The 15,794-nt window shown below is 45.8% G+C and overlaps 1 protein-coding gene and 1 pseudogene across 1 annotated transcript in view; both read left to right on the forward strand.

Annotated features, from left to right (window-relative positions):
* Positions 1 to 10,721, forward strand: part of OAS2 (2'-5'-oligoadenylate synthetase 2) — a 33,059-nt gene extending 22,338 nt beyond the window's left edge. The window contains exons 6-10 of the mRNA XM_008004796.3: positions 2,124 to 2,294; positions 4,083 to 4,371; positions 5,556 to 5,743; positions 6,738 to 6,976; positions 8,114 to 10,721. Of these exons, the coding sequence (XP_008002987.3) occupies positions 2,124 to 2,294; positions 4,083 to 4,371; positions 5,556 to 5,743; positions 6,738 to 6,976; positions 8,114 to 8,282 (1,056 nt within the window). The 3' untranslated portion in view covers positions 8,283 to 10,721. The remainder of the gene's footprint in view (positions 1 to 2,123; positions 2,295 to 4,082; positions 4,372 to 5,555; positions 5,744 to 6,737; positions 6,977 to 8,113) is intronic.
* Positions 10,722 to 13,043: 2,322 nt separating this feature from the next.
* LOC140712886 (mitochondrial inner membrane protease subunit 1 pseudogene) lies at positions 13,044 to 15,150 on the forward strand (annotated as a pseudogene).
* Positions 15,151 to 15,794: the final 644 nt, after the last annotated feature.

The following is a 15,794-nucleotide window of genomic DNA, read 5'->3' on the forward strand; positions in this document are numbered from 1 at the left end:
AACATTGGAGGGCTCATGTACACATACACATGCACACATGTACATGCATACACACACATGCACTCACACACATGCACATACATGCACACGCATGCACTCATACGCATGCACACACATGCACTCACACCACACACACATATGCACTCACACACCACAAATATTCTGTCCTGTGGAAAGAGCAGTGTTGGCAATGAATTTACCTTCAATAGGCACCATCCTCAGCAACTATGAGGCCAACTTACAACATCTAAGAACAACCAAGGTTGACCTTCACCTTTCAGGCTGAATGCCCTTCCCCACCTCCAGGTGAGCTAGCCCATCTTGTCTGTGTTGCCAGCAAAAGTACAACATTTGTATAGAACACTGAATTAGTTGCCTCTTACTACTGTTTTTTAAAAATGCCCTAAACTTAGTGGCTTAAAACACATGAATTTGAGCCAGGCACAGTGGCTCACACCTGTAATCCCAACACTTTGGGAGGCTGAGAGGGGAGGATCGCTTGAGAACAGGAGTTTGAGACCAGCCTGAGCAACATAACAATACCCTGTCTCTACAAAAATAAATAAATAAATTAGCCAGGTGCAGTGGTGTACACCTGTAGTTCCAGCTAGTTGGGAGGCTGAGGTAGGAGGATCACTTGAGCAAGGGAGATCAAGGTTGCAGTGAGCCATGATTGTGCCACTGCATTCAGCCTGGGTGACAGAGCAAGACCCTGTCTCAAAATTACTTTTGCACCAACCAAAAAAAAAAAAACAATATATATGTTTCCTCACCTTTTCAAGCTCCTTGAGGCTGTCCAAATTTCTTGGCCTATGGCCCCTTACTCCTTCTTTAAAGCCAACAGCATAGCATTTTCCAACCCCTTTCTCTACTTCCAACATCACATCACCTCCTCCAACCCTAACCCTCCTGCCTCCGTCTTATAAGTACTCTTGTCGTTACAAGCACAGTGGCTCATGCCTGTAATCACAGCACTTTGGGAGGCTGAGGTGGGAGGATTGCTTGAGACCGGAAGTTTGAGACCAGCCTGGGGAACCTAGTGAGACTCCCATCTCTAAAAAAATAAAAAATAAAAAAATAGCTAGGCGTGGTGGCACAAACCTGTGGTCCCAGCTACTCAGGAGACTAAGGCTGGAGAATCCCTTGAGCCCAGGAATTGGAGACTGCAGTGAGCTATAATGGCACCCTTGCCCTCCAGTTTGGGTGACAGAGCGAGACACTGTTTCTGAAAAAACATGGGTTAGAATCATGGGTTGGAAGGCTACCTATTGGGTTCTATGCTCACTACCTAGGTGATGGGATCACTCATACACCAAGCCTCAGCAAAAGGCAATTTACCCATGTAAAAACCCACGCATGTATCTCCTAGAACCTAAAGTAAAAGTGGAGAAAAAATGTATTAATTAATTCAATTAAAAATTAAAATTAAGAGGGAAAAGACCCTTGTGATGACATCAGGCCAATCCAGGTAATGCAGAATAATCCTCTCATCTCTAGAGCCTTAACCATGTGTGCTTCAGAGGGAGCACAGCTGTGCCAAAACCTGGACTTTGAACTGTTGGCCTCCAGAACTGGAAGAGAAGAAACTTCTGTTGTTTTAAGACATCTAGTTGTGGTCACTTGTTATGGCAGCCCTTGGAAACCAACACACCCGCACATGGCGTGTTTAACACAGGCTGATACAACCTTAAGAAAGGAATGGATGTGGTCATCAGCAATCTCCAATACCTACAGCAAATGGGAAAACAGGGAAGGACCAGAGGTGTAGTTAAAGCAAAAAGCCACAGGTCTTTAGGAGGTGATGCTCAAACTGAGCAAGGAAAAAGGAGTTTGGAGTTAGGAACACGACAGATCTGTCTGGACAAGGATCCAGATCTCTCCTGGGGGAAGGAGGGGCAACTAGGACTGTTTTTGTTTCTGGGGGGGGTTTGCGTCCCACCCCAAACTCTCAGGTGTCTTCTTGGGATGTATTCATGCAAGGACAAAAGATGGAAAAGATGCCAGGCCGCGAGCTGGAGGGCAGTTGGGAGAGAAAGGGTAGGGGGCCCAGTATAGGCAGGAAAGGAAGCCTCGGATGGACTTACAGGGGCCACTCACACTTGGGGTCTTCCTTCCTTCCCCAGCCAGCACCACTCTTCACGACCCCAGGTCATCTTCTGGATAAGTTCATCAAAGAGTTTCTTCAGCCCAACAAATTCTTCCTAGAGCAGATCGATAGTGCTGTTGACATGATCTGTACATTCCTTAAAGAAAATTGCTTCCGACAATCAACTGCCAAGATCCAGATTGTCCAGGTGAGCACTGGCCTTTCTCATGTCTTGTTGGAATGATGTAACATTGGGCATTCCTGGAAGGGAGCTAAGTGTGCATTGTAGCTCTCCAGGATCCATATACCTTCAGAAACGAGGAAGGGAAGCGGGAGTTAAGGGAACTAGGACACTAGTTTTCAGTGGGGGCTGTGGATAGACTGCCTAGGTCGTTAACAACACAACTTGGATTCTGTATTGTTTTTCTTGGAGCTGCTGGCCATCCTTGGGGCTCTTGGGCGTGGAGACACATCACTCCCGTCTCTGTCTCTGTCATCACACCTTTTCTTCTGTGTCCACCTCCTTCTCTTCTTTTCTAAGAACACTTGTCATTGGATTTAGGACGCAGCCTGATCCAGAATGATCTCATCTCCAGATCCTTAACTCAGTTATATCTGCAAAGACCCTTTTTCCAGATAAGGGCACATCCACAGGCCCCCAGAGGATGTATTTTTACAGGTCCACCATTGAACCCACTGCAGATTCTAACGAGCTTAGAATCTCCTCCTTTGAGTGACTGGAGTCCAACTTGCCCCATCAGCTGAGCTAGAGATTCAGAGGCTTTGGTCATCCTTGTCTGTGGCTCAAAGGTCATGGGGCTGACATGTTTCTCTCTGTTTACTGGTCACAAGACCAGATAAACTTGTTCCCGTGGTCACAAGAAGGGAGAGAGGAAAATGTTATTATGTCTGCGTAAACATCTGTGGTGATGCCAGAACAAATCTGTACATCTAGAGAGAGGGGCCTTGGAATTGGCACCAATAGCCCCAGGGCAATGAGTGAACTGTCTCATTGAAGGTCACTGGAGTGAAAACAGGACTGAGTTTCTGATCAGGGTTAGAATTGTCAAAGCATGTGCTTTCTCCTCTCCTTCCTGAGACCCCATTCACATGATATAGTCAGTGAAAAAGGAAAGGTGTATGACACATTAAAGAAGAAAAGAGAGCCATCAGCAGATAAGACATTGCTTTCCATCTTCCCGGAGTTGGTTGAAGGTTTCTCTGCTAAGGCCAGAGGCAGGTGACACCTAGAGATTATGAGGAGGGGGCTGCAGTCTGAGAGGAGCTGCTGAAGCCCAACTCTTAAAGACAAAGGTGGGCTGCATGAATGAAGGGGACTGGAACAGGGATGAATTGGGGATCTGCGTACAGGAAATAGAACACAACCTTTCCTCATCTCCTTAACCCATATAATCAGGCATTTAACACCCATGGATAAAATAAAACATTTTTCTCTACAGAAACTAAATGGAGAAGGAGCAGGAAGGGAAGGGAGAAGCCTTAATGGCAGAGACATAAATAGCCCACAAAGCCTAAAATGCCTGCTATCTGGCCCTTTGCAGAAAGTTTACCAACCCGGTGCTCCCCAGACCTGCAGGAGAAAACACGCATCAAAGAACAGATGAGCACTTTCACCATAATGGTTTCATTCCACTCGATTTGTTTGGTTACAGGAATCCAAATAAAGCTAAATATGTCTTTAGGCAAAATCTTTAGGAAATTGACCTGAGAAGCAGGTAACTTGTAACTAGCCCATCAGTTGTTTGTGTATGAAAGGCAGGAGAATAATTGCCTTTGGAACTGTATGATTTAATAACTGCATTATCTACTAGTTTGTAAAACAAAACCCTTTGCTTTGGGCTTAGCCCTCACTGGACCCTAACGCAGAACTTGGCCTTGGAAACCGCATCAGTTAGCCCAACTGGTGCCAGCCCGTGGGGGCAGAGGACTCCTCAGTCTAGGAAATTCTGGATCTCAACCTTCCTTTCTTCCTTAGGGAGGATCAACCGCCAAAGGCACCGCTCTGAAGACTGGCTCTGATGTCGACCTCGTCGTGTTCCATAACTCGCTGAAAAGCTACACCTCCCAAAAAAACGAGCGGTACAGAATCATCAAGGAAATCCAGGAACAGCTGGAAACCTTTTGGAGGGAGAAGAAGGAGGAGCTTGAGGTCAGCTTTGAGCTTCCCATGTGGAAGGCTCCCAGGGTGCTGAGTTTCTCTCTGAAATCCAAAGTCCTCAACGAAAGTGTCAGCTTTGATGTGCTTCCTGCCTTTAACGCTCTGGGTAAGGCTCCCCAGACCTTAGCTTCTGGAGGAAGAAGATTCTGGATCCTGGAAGTGATGGTGGACAGAGGGTGGAAGGAGAGCCACGGGACTCAATGATGGGCTGTGAAAGCATGTGCTACTCATGGGTTCCTGGCCCCAGCAAGTGGCATTAATCGTGGCAGTAATACTTTACACTTGTATACAATTTTGGTCCCATTTCTTATTTCCAAGCATGGTGGTGCGTGCCTGTAATCCCAGCTACTCGGGGAGACTAAGGCAGGAGAATTGCTTGAACCCGGGAGACGGAGGTGGCAGTGCGAGATTGCACCACCGCACTCCAGCCTGGGTAACAGAGTGAGGTTCCGTCTGAAAACAAACAAACACACAAACAAAACAAGTAGTTGGGCTGGGCATAGAGGCTCACACCTGTAATCCCAGTACCTTGGGAGGCCAAGACAGGAAGACTGCTTGGTCCAGGAGTTTGAGATCAGCCTGGGCAACATAGTGAGACTTCGTCCCAAAAATAAATAAATAAGTAAATAAACAAACAAAATTAGCCAGGCATGGTGGTACATGGCACACGCCTATAGTCCCAGATACCCAGGAGGCTGAGGTGGCAGGATTGCTCGAGCCCAGGAGAGCGAGGCTGCAGTGAGCTGTGATCATGCCACTGCATTCCAATCTGGGCAACAGAGCAAAACACTGTCTCAAAAAAGCAACAAAAACAAACAAACAAAAAACAAGAAGCAGTGCACCAGATTTAGCCCCAGGGGCCATAGTTCACAAACTCCAGATCAGTGTTGTCCCAAAGATCTTTCTGTGATCATGAAAATGTTCTATGTCTGGGTTCTACAACTACTGAGAGCTTGACATGTGGCTACAACAACTGAGGAACTAAATTTTTAATTTTCATTCCCTTTAGTGAATGTGAGTGCAAATGGCCACAATGGCTGGTGGCTGCTCTGTTAGTGTAAGTCTAGATGATACTTTAATAATACCACCGGCACCCATGTAGACCACATAATTTTTTACATAGCTCATTATTCTGGAGATGTTCCCTATATCTTAGACATCAGTCTTTCAAATACACTAACACTATTCAAAGCAATTTCCCAGAATTAAATCGTATTTGTCAAAAATGTTTTGTAATCTGTTATTTACTGTGTGTATTAAAGCAGGATGTCAATCTCTCCCTCATGGCAGGTCAGCTGAGTTCTGGCTCCACACCCACCCCCGAGGTTTATGCAGGGCTCCTTGATCTGTATAAATCCTCAGACTTCCCGGGAGGAGAGTTTTCTACCTGTTTCACGGTGCTGCAGCGAGACTTCATTCGCTCCCGGCCCACCAAACTGAAGGATTTAATTCGCCTGGTGAAGCACTGGTACAAAGAGGTAAGGACGGTCCTTGTTCTGACCATGGGGTTGTTATTTTTACCAGTAAGCCATGAACATTAAGCCCTGTTGCCCACAATCTCCCATGCTGAGGGCTGAGCCACTTTGGAGTATCTTCCCACTGGATATCTTTATGACATTCCCATCACTAACCCTATTCTTTTGGGTCAGGCGTTGATGGCTTCTGGCCACCAAAGCTGCTACGTGTGATTTACTTTGCCCTCGCACTAGCCAAAGAATTCTGCAGGAATCCAAGTGACCTTGCCCACAGAGGGTAGGTGGAAGCTGGGATTTACACGCCCACACGTTGCCAGTGGGGCTTTTCTGCTTCCCGGTGCACACACTGTCTCTCAGAAGGCAGGTTGAAGCTGTAGGTGGAACCGGGGCTGCATTTTCTATATTGGTCAGTCTCCCCGCACTTGCACACAAGGTAGCTTCTGAATATTCTCGTGACAGTAAACATCAAGCACATACCACCTCTTCCTGAGATGCCTCCTCTCTGTGACCAGCTCCCTGAAACGTGAAACCAAGACCAAACTCTGTGGTTTTCATCCCGGAAAATCAGAGAGCTGGCATGGCGTGTCAGAAGACTCGGGGCTGTGACATGACCTTGAGTGAGTCACTCCACTTCCCGCAGCCTCAAAGTCTTCATCTAAAATGCAGGTCATGCTGCCTGGGTTGTGGCGAAGATTAGGAATGATGTGGGTGAATGCCTGGGCCCATAGTTGGCATGCAGTGGGTTTCCAGTCAACCGTAGCTGTATTATTGTCCTAGGAAGGCATATATGGTCAAAGGCACAACAAAGAAACTCAGGTGTGCTGCCTACCAGCTACCAGGTGGACTCCTGTAAGGCTATGCAGTTTAGACATCCAAGCTGCAGAGTGTGAGCACACCAGCATGACGTCATGACTCAGTTGCCCTGCTGTGGTCCCTGTGCGGCTCTCACTGAGCTCCTAGGCTAACCAGTTCATCTGATGTTCCCACTCTTCCCTAGTGTGAAAGGAAACTGAAGCCAAAGGGGTCTTTGCCCCCAAAGTATGCCTTGGAGCTACTCACCGTCTATGCCTGGGAGCAGGGGAGTGGAGCGCCAGATTTTGACACTGCAGAAGGTTTCCGGACAGTCCTGGAGCTGGTCACACAGTATCGGCAGCTCTGCATCTTCTGGAAGGTCAATTACAACTTTGAAGATGAGACCATGAGGAAGTTCCTACTGAGCCAGTTGCAGAAAACCAGGTGCCCTCACCCTAGCCCCATCCTTTTCTTAATCTGACTCCCTTGAACACTGTCTCAGCGACCTGGATTTTCCTCTGCTGGGGTCATGATTCATTCCTTGTGTGAGAGGGAGAAAGTGCTAGCCAACAGAACTTCTCACAGTCTCTGGGGATAAAACCTAAGGAGGCAGGAGAAAATGCTGTTCAGAAAAAAATACAGAAGGAAGGTTCAAGATATCAGGTCCCTGAGTTGCTTTCATCTAAGAGGTGTTAGAGTTGGAAGTGTGTCCCTGAGAAGCAATGCTGTCATTCACGGGCCAATTTATCCTGCAGGGTTTTTACTGGATTAGGGTGTATCTCCTCTTTCAGACCTTCAAGAATAGTAAGAAATCATATCCATCTGCTTAGGGCCACCAGCAATGGACAAAAACAATGGAAACCAGAGGAAAGGAAAGAGAAAATAAAGGAGCTTTGAAAAAGAATAGAGAAGAAGTAAGAGAGAAGGAAACCCCTGGTGGGTTGCCTACCCTGGGTTCTTGGCAACATTATATTTGATGAAATTATGTATCATATTTTAGCTGACATAGCAAGGAGGAGAAATTTAGAATATGCCTTCATTATGCCTTCATAAGTATAGCAATTAACAGCTTTCAAAACACTTTTGGCAAATACAATGTAATTCTAGGAAGTTACTTTAGTTTTAGTTTTTGTTTTTGAAGACAGAGCCTCACTCTGTCACCCAGGCTGGAGTGCAGTGGCGCAATCTCGGCTCACTGCAACCTCTGCCTCCCGGGTTCAAGCTGATTCTCCTGCCTCAGCCTTCCAAGTAGCTGTGACTACAGGTGCACACCACCACGCCCAGCTAATTTTTGTATGTTTAGTAGAGATGGGGTTTCTCCATGTTGGCCAGGATGTTCTCGAACTTCTGGCGCTCAAGTGATTCTCCCACTTCAGCTTCCCAAAGTGTTGGGATTACAGGCATGAGCTACTGCACGCGGCCTCTAGGAAGTTAGTTTGAACCCTATTAGTAAATTTGAGTTGCTGACATCTAAGCTATAAGAACGCATTGCCTCATTGCTGAAAGTATTATAGGGTGGACCCCAAATTCTGAAGTCACTGGTTTTTGGAATCTCCTAATGCCTTCTAACCTCTTATTCAGGCCTGTGATCTTGGACCCAGCCGAACCCACTGGCGACGTGGGTGGAGGGGACCGTTGGTGTTGGCATCTTCTGGCAAAAGAAGCAAAGGAATGGTTATACTCTCTCTGCTTCAAGGATGGGACTGGAAACCCAATATCACCCTGGAAAGTGGCGGTAAAAGTCATCTAAAGGAGGTGTTGTCTGGAAATAGCCCTGTAACAGGCTTGAATCAAAGAACTTCGCCTACTGTAGCAACTTGAAATTAACTCAGCCACAAATAACAGGAAACCCAGCTCACAGGAGCTTAAACAACTGGTCAGCTCCCTAAGCCCCCACTACAAGTGATCCTCAGGCAGGTAACCCCGGATTCATGCACTGTAGGGTGCTGAGCAGCATCCCTAATCTCTACCCAGTAGATACCACTAGCCTTCCTCTCCAGCAACAACCAAAATCTTCAGACATTGTCAAACGTTCCCCTGGGTTCACAGATCTTTCTGCCTTTGGCTTTTGGCTCCACCCTCTTTAGCTGTTGATTTGAGTATTCATGGTCCTGAAAGTGGCCACTGTACCTCCAGATGGCAAGTTTGCTTTCCAGGAAGGAAGAAGGAAAAGATACCCAAAGGTCAAGAACACATTGATTTTACTAGAAGCTTCATCCAGCAAATTATCTTCTATTTCATTGCTCAGAAATGTCATGTAGTTACCTATAACTTGAAGGTGGCTACAAAGATGACTGTGGACGTGGGTTGGTTGCACTGGCCACCCAAGGATGTCTGCCACACCTCTCGAAAGCCCTCCCTACCTACCAAGATATACCTGGTATATTCACCAGGATATCCCTCCTCCAGGTATTTTCTTTAAAGCAGGATTTCTCAACTTTGATACTTCCTCACATTTAGTGCTACTCTTTGTTTGAAGGCTGTCCTGTGCATTGTAGGATGTTGGCAGCATCTCTGGCCTCTACCCACTAGACACTACCCAGTTGTGACAATTGAAAGTGTCTTGAGACTTTATCATTTGTCTTCTGCCCTAGGTGAGAACCCTTGCAGTAGAGGAACCCTACACCCCAACCCTGGGTGGAATGTAGGGAAGAGTTGGCCAAGCCAACCACGGAGTTAGCTCTAATTATTAAGATCTGCATTATAAATAAGTCCCAAAAAATTGTCTCTGGCAATAGTTACCTTCCCCCTTTTTTCCTCCTAACTCTTTTTTCCTCCTAACTCTTTTAAGCATTGGTTGTAACTGTTAGGAGACATTGCTCTCCCACGTATATGTTTTTCTTTTTAGACAATGCAGACACTAGGAAGTTGTAGAGCTAGGATCCATCCTACTGTCAATGAGATGTTCTCATCCAGAAGCCATAGAATCCTGAATAATAACTCTAGAAGAAACTTCTAGAGGTCATCTGGCAATCACTTTCAAAGACTCGGCTCACCATGAGAAAGAGTCACTCACATCCATTCTTCCCTTGATGGTCCCTACTCCTCCTTCCCTTGCTTCTTGGACTCCTTGAAATCAATCAAGACTGCAAGACCTTTCATAAAGTCTTGCCTTGCTGAACTCCCGCTCTGCAGGCTGCCTGCCTTTAAAAATAGTTGCTCTCATCCACTTTGTGTGCATCATATTTCTGTCAACTTGTATTTTTTCTTGCATTTTTCCAATTAGCTCCTCCTTTTTCCTTCTAGTCTAAAAAAGTAATCCTTTGTGTCTTCAAAGCAAAGCCCTTTACTTGCCCCTTGGTTCTCATAACTCTGTGATCTTGCTCTCGGAGCTTCTAACTCATCCACGTCCTGTCTGTTTCTTCTGTATACAAAACCCTTCCTGTCCCTGCTGACACAGAGGTCTTCTATGCCAGCAGCCAGTCAACCCTTTCATTAGACCTTCAAGCTCTCCAAAGGCTCAGATTATAACTGTTGCCATATATATATGAGGCTGTTGTCTTTTCCTTCTGAGCCTGCCTTTCTCCCCCAACCCAGGAGTATCCTCTTGCCAAATCAAAAGACTTTTTCTTTGGGCTTTAGCCTTCAAGATACTCGAAGGTCTAGGTACTTTAACCTCACACACACTCAAAGTTTTATCACTGCTGCATATACCAGTTGTGATATAATAAAGAATGTGTCTGGCTTTTGTGCCTAGTTCCTAGCACACAGCTTCAAAAACTCTACTGTTTCCTGATAGGAGTGTCTTTTGCACTCATAACAAGTCCTTTTCACCCATCCCTGGGTTTATGCTAACAAGGTTACCCATGGTGGGCCCTTAGTTTCAAGGGAGGAGTTGACCAAGCCAGAAAGACCAAGCATGTGATTAGAGCATTGGAATTTTCAGCCCCATCCCATCCCCGATCTCTAAGGAGGTGATGGGGCTGGAAATCGAGTTCAATTTTAACATGGCCAATGATTTAAACAATGATGTCTATGTAAAGAAACCCCAGTAAAAACTCTGGACAGTGAGGCTTGGGGAGCTTCCTGGTTGGTGAACATTCCAGTGTACTAGGAAGGTAGAGCATCCTGATTCCACAGGGACGAAGGCTCCTGAGCTCTGGACCCTTCCAGTGCTTGCTACCATACATATCGCTTTATCTGGCTCTTCATTTGTATTCTTTATAATAAAATGGTGATTGTAAGTAGAGCATTTTCCTGAGTTCTGTGAGTCATTCTGTAAATTATCAAAACTGAAGGAAAATCATGGAAACTCCCAAGTTTGTAACCAAGTTGGACAGAGGTGTAGGTAACCTGGGGACCCCATGTATGGCTGGAGTCTGAAAGAAGGGTGGACTTGGTGAGGACCTCGCTCTTTAAATTGTGGAATCTACACAAATTCCAGGTAATCAGTGCCAGACTTGACTTAAATTGCAGGACAGTCAGCTAGTGTCACAGATTAGGTGTTGGAATGCACCACTACTCTTGTCCAGGACGCAGGCAAAAGAAGTATATATGAAGATGTCGAAAAATGGAGGAATACAGGAAACAAGCATGAGAAGAAAAAGCAAGAATAATTTTTAGAAGGTTTTTTAAATAATAAAAAACATTTAATGAAATAATGACCACTTTAATTACACATCTACTCAATCTACAACTATTACTGGGGCCTTCTGGATACCCAAACTTGCACTAGATACATAGGCAGGAAACAAGGAAGAGGAAACTGTAAGACGCTGCCCCCATCCTCATGGGGCTTGGCTGGAGGAACTGGAACACATAGCCCTAAATCCCTTAAAGAAAAATGAAGGGCCAGGCTTGGTGGCTCATACCGGTAATCCCAATACTTTGGGAGGCCGAGGCAGGCGGATCACTTGAGATCAGGAGTTGGAGACCAGCCTGGCCTACATGATGAAACTCCACCTCTACTAAAACTACAAAAAATTAGCTGCGCTTGGTGGCAGGTGCCTGTAATCCCAGCTACCCAGGAGGCTGAGGCAGGAGAATTACTTGAGCCTGGGAGGCGGAGGTTGCAGTGAGCCAAGATCTCACCGCTGTACTCCAGCCTGGGCAACAAAGTGAGTCTCCATCTCAAAAAAAAAAAAAAAAAATGAAAGAAAAGAAAAGAAAAATGAAGGGCAGTTTACAACACGTGCCAAGTGAGATGTATATGATGAGAAAGACCGTAAAGAACAAGGTGAGCTGCTCAAAGCCACACAAAGACAGAACGGGACCATTTCAGTCTTTCTCATCAATGTCTTCTCAGCACTCAGTAGACATTTAAATTCATTAAGAGCAAAGACAATAAAAAGTTCACAGTAATTAAGAAACATGCAGTCACGGGTCACTACTGGAAGCAGCTAGGGCACCAACCCTTTCTCAGAAAATTGGCAACAAATGGCCCTGAATAGGCAATAATTAAACCCAGCCTTTCTTATACAAATTGTGTTTCAGTATTAAAAGAGCAGCCACAACTGATGAGGAAATTTTATTCTTTTTTTATGGAAGAATTCCATTTAATACATGTTTAAAAGATGACAAATTAGAAACATCATCATTTTGTAGCCGTAATAGGTTTCTTGCCCAATGCACACAGCAAGTCAGTTGACTGAGACACCAGGTTGCAACATTCAAAGAGGTTTAGTTGTAGGGCTGCCAAATGCAGAGATAGGGGGAAACCTCAAATCTGCCTCCCTGAATAGTTGGGGGCTAGGATTTTTAAGGGTTTGGGAGTGGGCCAAAGTGTGGAGGTCGTTGATTGGTTGAAGAGTACAGCGTGAAGTCACGGAACAGAGAGAGGAAGAAATGGTATTCTCATAGTACTGCTGACTCAGTGCCTCTGTTGGGGTCTTCAAACTGGTTGCCATCAGCTGTTCTGTTGGAACTCAGGATCAGAAGAACATCTTAGGCAATTCTTAAACAGAAGCCTTATGATTTTGGCAGGGTCTAGCTGTGTCACCCAGGCTGGAGTGCAGCAGTGTGATCTTGGCTCACTGCAACCTCCATCTCCAGGCTCAAGTGATCCTCCTACCTCAGCCCTCTGAGTGCTGGGACTACAGGCACATACCACCACACCCAGCTAATTTTTGTATTTTTTTTTAGAGACTGGATTTCACCATGTTACTCAGGCTGGTCTTGAACACCTGAGCTCAGATGATCTGCCTGCATTGGCTTCCCAAAGTGCTAGGATTACAGGTGTGAGTCACCACGACTGGCCAAAAACCTTATGATTCTAATGTCAGAGATCCTATAGGAACAATGGGGATGTAAATGGTCAGTATCTAGTGCTCCTGACGTTCAGTTACAAGGAAGCGGATCAAAGTGCAGCATGATTAATGCTTAATTACAATAATATTTCTGTCCAGAATTCACTTTAACCCTATGAGGACAGCTTTAATTTTGCAACCTACGATGAAATAAATGATTTAGGCAGAGATTATCAATGGATGAAACCATTAGATGAAATGATGGGGAAGGCTATAATGGGGTGGGGAGATGTCACCTCCCAAATCCACAGGGTTTATTTTTATTTTTTTATTTTTAATGTTGAGACAGGGCCTCACTCTGTTACCCAGGCTGGAGTACAGTAGCACAATCACAGCTCATCGCAGCCTCAATCACCCAGACTCAAATGATCCTCCCACCTCAGCCTCCTGTGTAGCTGGGACCATAGGTGCCATAGGTGCACACCAGAACACCTAGCTAATTTTTAAAATTTGTTTGTAGAGATGGGGTTTCACCATGTTGCCAGACTGGTCTCAAACTCCTGATCTCAAGCAATCCTCTCACCTCAGCCTCCCAAAGTGCTGGGATTACAGGCATGAGCCACCGTTCCTGGTACCAAATCCACAGTTTAATCTCAGTGTTAGCAGGAGGAACAGCCAAACATGGTGGCCTCCAGGTATGAGACAGTACAGAGCACACAGCACAATCCATTACGTGTTCTTGCCAAATCGATTTTTTAAATTTGGGAGCAATATTGGCTACGAGAAACAAAAGCCATTGAGTTAGCAAATTCCAGAGAAAATGTATAGGCCAGACAGACTTCAAAGAAAGAGAACAACAAAATATGGAGAAACCAGGATAGAAATGTGGAAGGGTGTGCATTCTCCTAACCACAAAAGGGAAACGAGCCAAGAACCTAACAAGAATCCAGTTAAGCAGGGTTCAAGGGCAAGACCCCAGACCTATAGTTCCACCCCAGTTACCCTAGCAACCAGGTCCCCACTTACATCAAAGGAAGGAAGCAATGACTAGATGCAGGACTACTCATGGCAAGTGGCCAATGGCCAAAGGGGCAGTTTAGGAAGAATTTGAGCGACCGACCACAAATAAGGTCACCAGTGGGGAGAGGTTGTGGATAAAAGGAGCCTGCATGCTGGAAGGCTTTGGCTGCTCTGACCTGAGGCTCCTCCAGCTGAACTTAGTCAGATCGCAGTAGGTAAGATGTTATCACTCCTCGGTTCCATTCTCTGGCACCAGTGCCTGGGATAATCCTTAGACGGGGAAAGGTGAGGAAGGAAGCTCTCCTTTGCCTATGTGAGTTGGGCTGGGTGCCCTGGAGTGCTGTGTAGACCTGGAGGGAAGAATCTGGCAAGGAGAGCAGGATACGAGGATCCTAGCAACTCAGCCCAACCAAGAGGGTCCCATCCAAGCAACAGTGTCCGGCATGCTCATCTCGGATGGAGTTCCTCAAAGAGGTGCCATATCCAAGCCACTGTCCCTTGATTGTAAGACCAGGCTGGGAATTGCAGAGGGGAACTCGTCATGTTCCTGAGGGAATGGGGATGTGGGGCTCCAACTGGCGGGGCAGGGAGTTATCAGCAGGAAAAGGAGAAAAGCTCAGTTTGCGGGCAGGGGTGCTTACGAAATAACATCCTTTGCCAAGGCTCAGCCAGGAGAAAAAGGCTCACAAAGGGCTTAACTGAAGCCCTGGACAGAAGGGAAAAGACTCCACAGTTGAAAGAGCAAGATAAAAAGGCCCTGGTGCACCTGTATCCTGGTTGAGGGTCTTCAGGATTCTTTAGGGCCCGAGGCCGATGGTGGCAGAGTCTACATAGAACTATGTTTTGTGGTGTTCTGGGGAAAACATTTCGGCTTGGCTGTGCTATTCAGTATGGCTGTATAGTGCTTTTGAATACATTACTGGTGTTGTCATGTGTTCTGGACCATTAATAAAACCTACCATTCAAAATTCAGATATTGTCTTTGCAGAAAATCTTAGTGTACATTTTTGTGATATCCAAAGAGGTGACATTGTGATTGCAAAAAGTCCAAGTGATCCAAAATCAAATATTTGTAAAAGAGTAATCAGAAGGAGACCAAATCCTCACCACTAGTCCATTAGATTTCTTTAAAAGCCATAGTTATGTGCCAGTGGGTCATGTTTGGTTAGAAAGTGATAATCTACAGAATTCTACAGATTCCACATTCCAGGTACTATGGACATATTCCATATGGACTAATAAGAGGACGAATCTTCTTTAAGATTTGGCCTCTGAGTGATTTTGAGTTTTCGCGTGGCAGTCCTAATGGCCACAGATTTTCTGATGATTGGTAAGCATTTATTCTTTTGACTTGATTATTGTTTCGTGTTCATGTGAATTTATTACTCCCGTTGAAACCATGTACTTACCAATAAACTATTTGCTATTCAGAAAAAAAAAGGCCTTTGGCCAGGCACGGTGGCTCATGCCTGTAATCCCAGCACTTTGGGAGGTTGAGGCGGGTGGATCACCTGAGGCCAGAAGTTCAAGACCAGCCTGGGCAACATGGTAAAACCCCATCTCTACTAAAAATACAAAAAAAAATTAGTCAGGCCTAGTGGCATGCCTGTAATCCCAGCTACCTGGGAGGCTGAGGCATGAGAATTGCTTGAACCCGGGAGGCAGAGGTTGCAGTGAGCCAAGATGGCACCACTGCACTCCAGCCTGGGGTGATAGATCGAGACTCCATCTCAAAGGAGGATTTGGCCAGGATGATGGCTAGGATAATGGAAGAATAGGGTGGCCAGCAGGTGATCACTATGAGCTCGAAGCTCAATTCCTTCTGATAGCAGGAGAGAAAATGCCACTAAACCCATGGGAGGCAAGGAGTAAAGGAGAGCAGAGGAATAGCCCCCCAAAGATGTCCATATCCTAATCCCCAGAACCTGTGCGTATATTATCTTACGCAGCAAAGGGGCTTTGCAGATGTGACTAAGGTCATGGATCTTGAGATGGGGCGACACTCCTTGATTATGCAGGTGGGCCCAATCTCTTATTTTGATGCAAAAGCCATTGAA

The sequence above is a fragment of the Chlorocebus sabaeus genome, chromosome 11, assembly GCF_047675955.1.
Source record: "Chlorocebus sabaeus isolate Y175 chromosome 11, mChlSab1.0.hap1, whole genome shotgun sequence".
Taxonomy (NCBI): domain Eukaryota; kingdom Metazoa; phylum Chordata; class Mammalia; order Primates; family Cercopithecidae; genus Chlorocebus; species Chlorocebus sabaeus.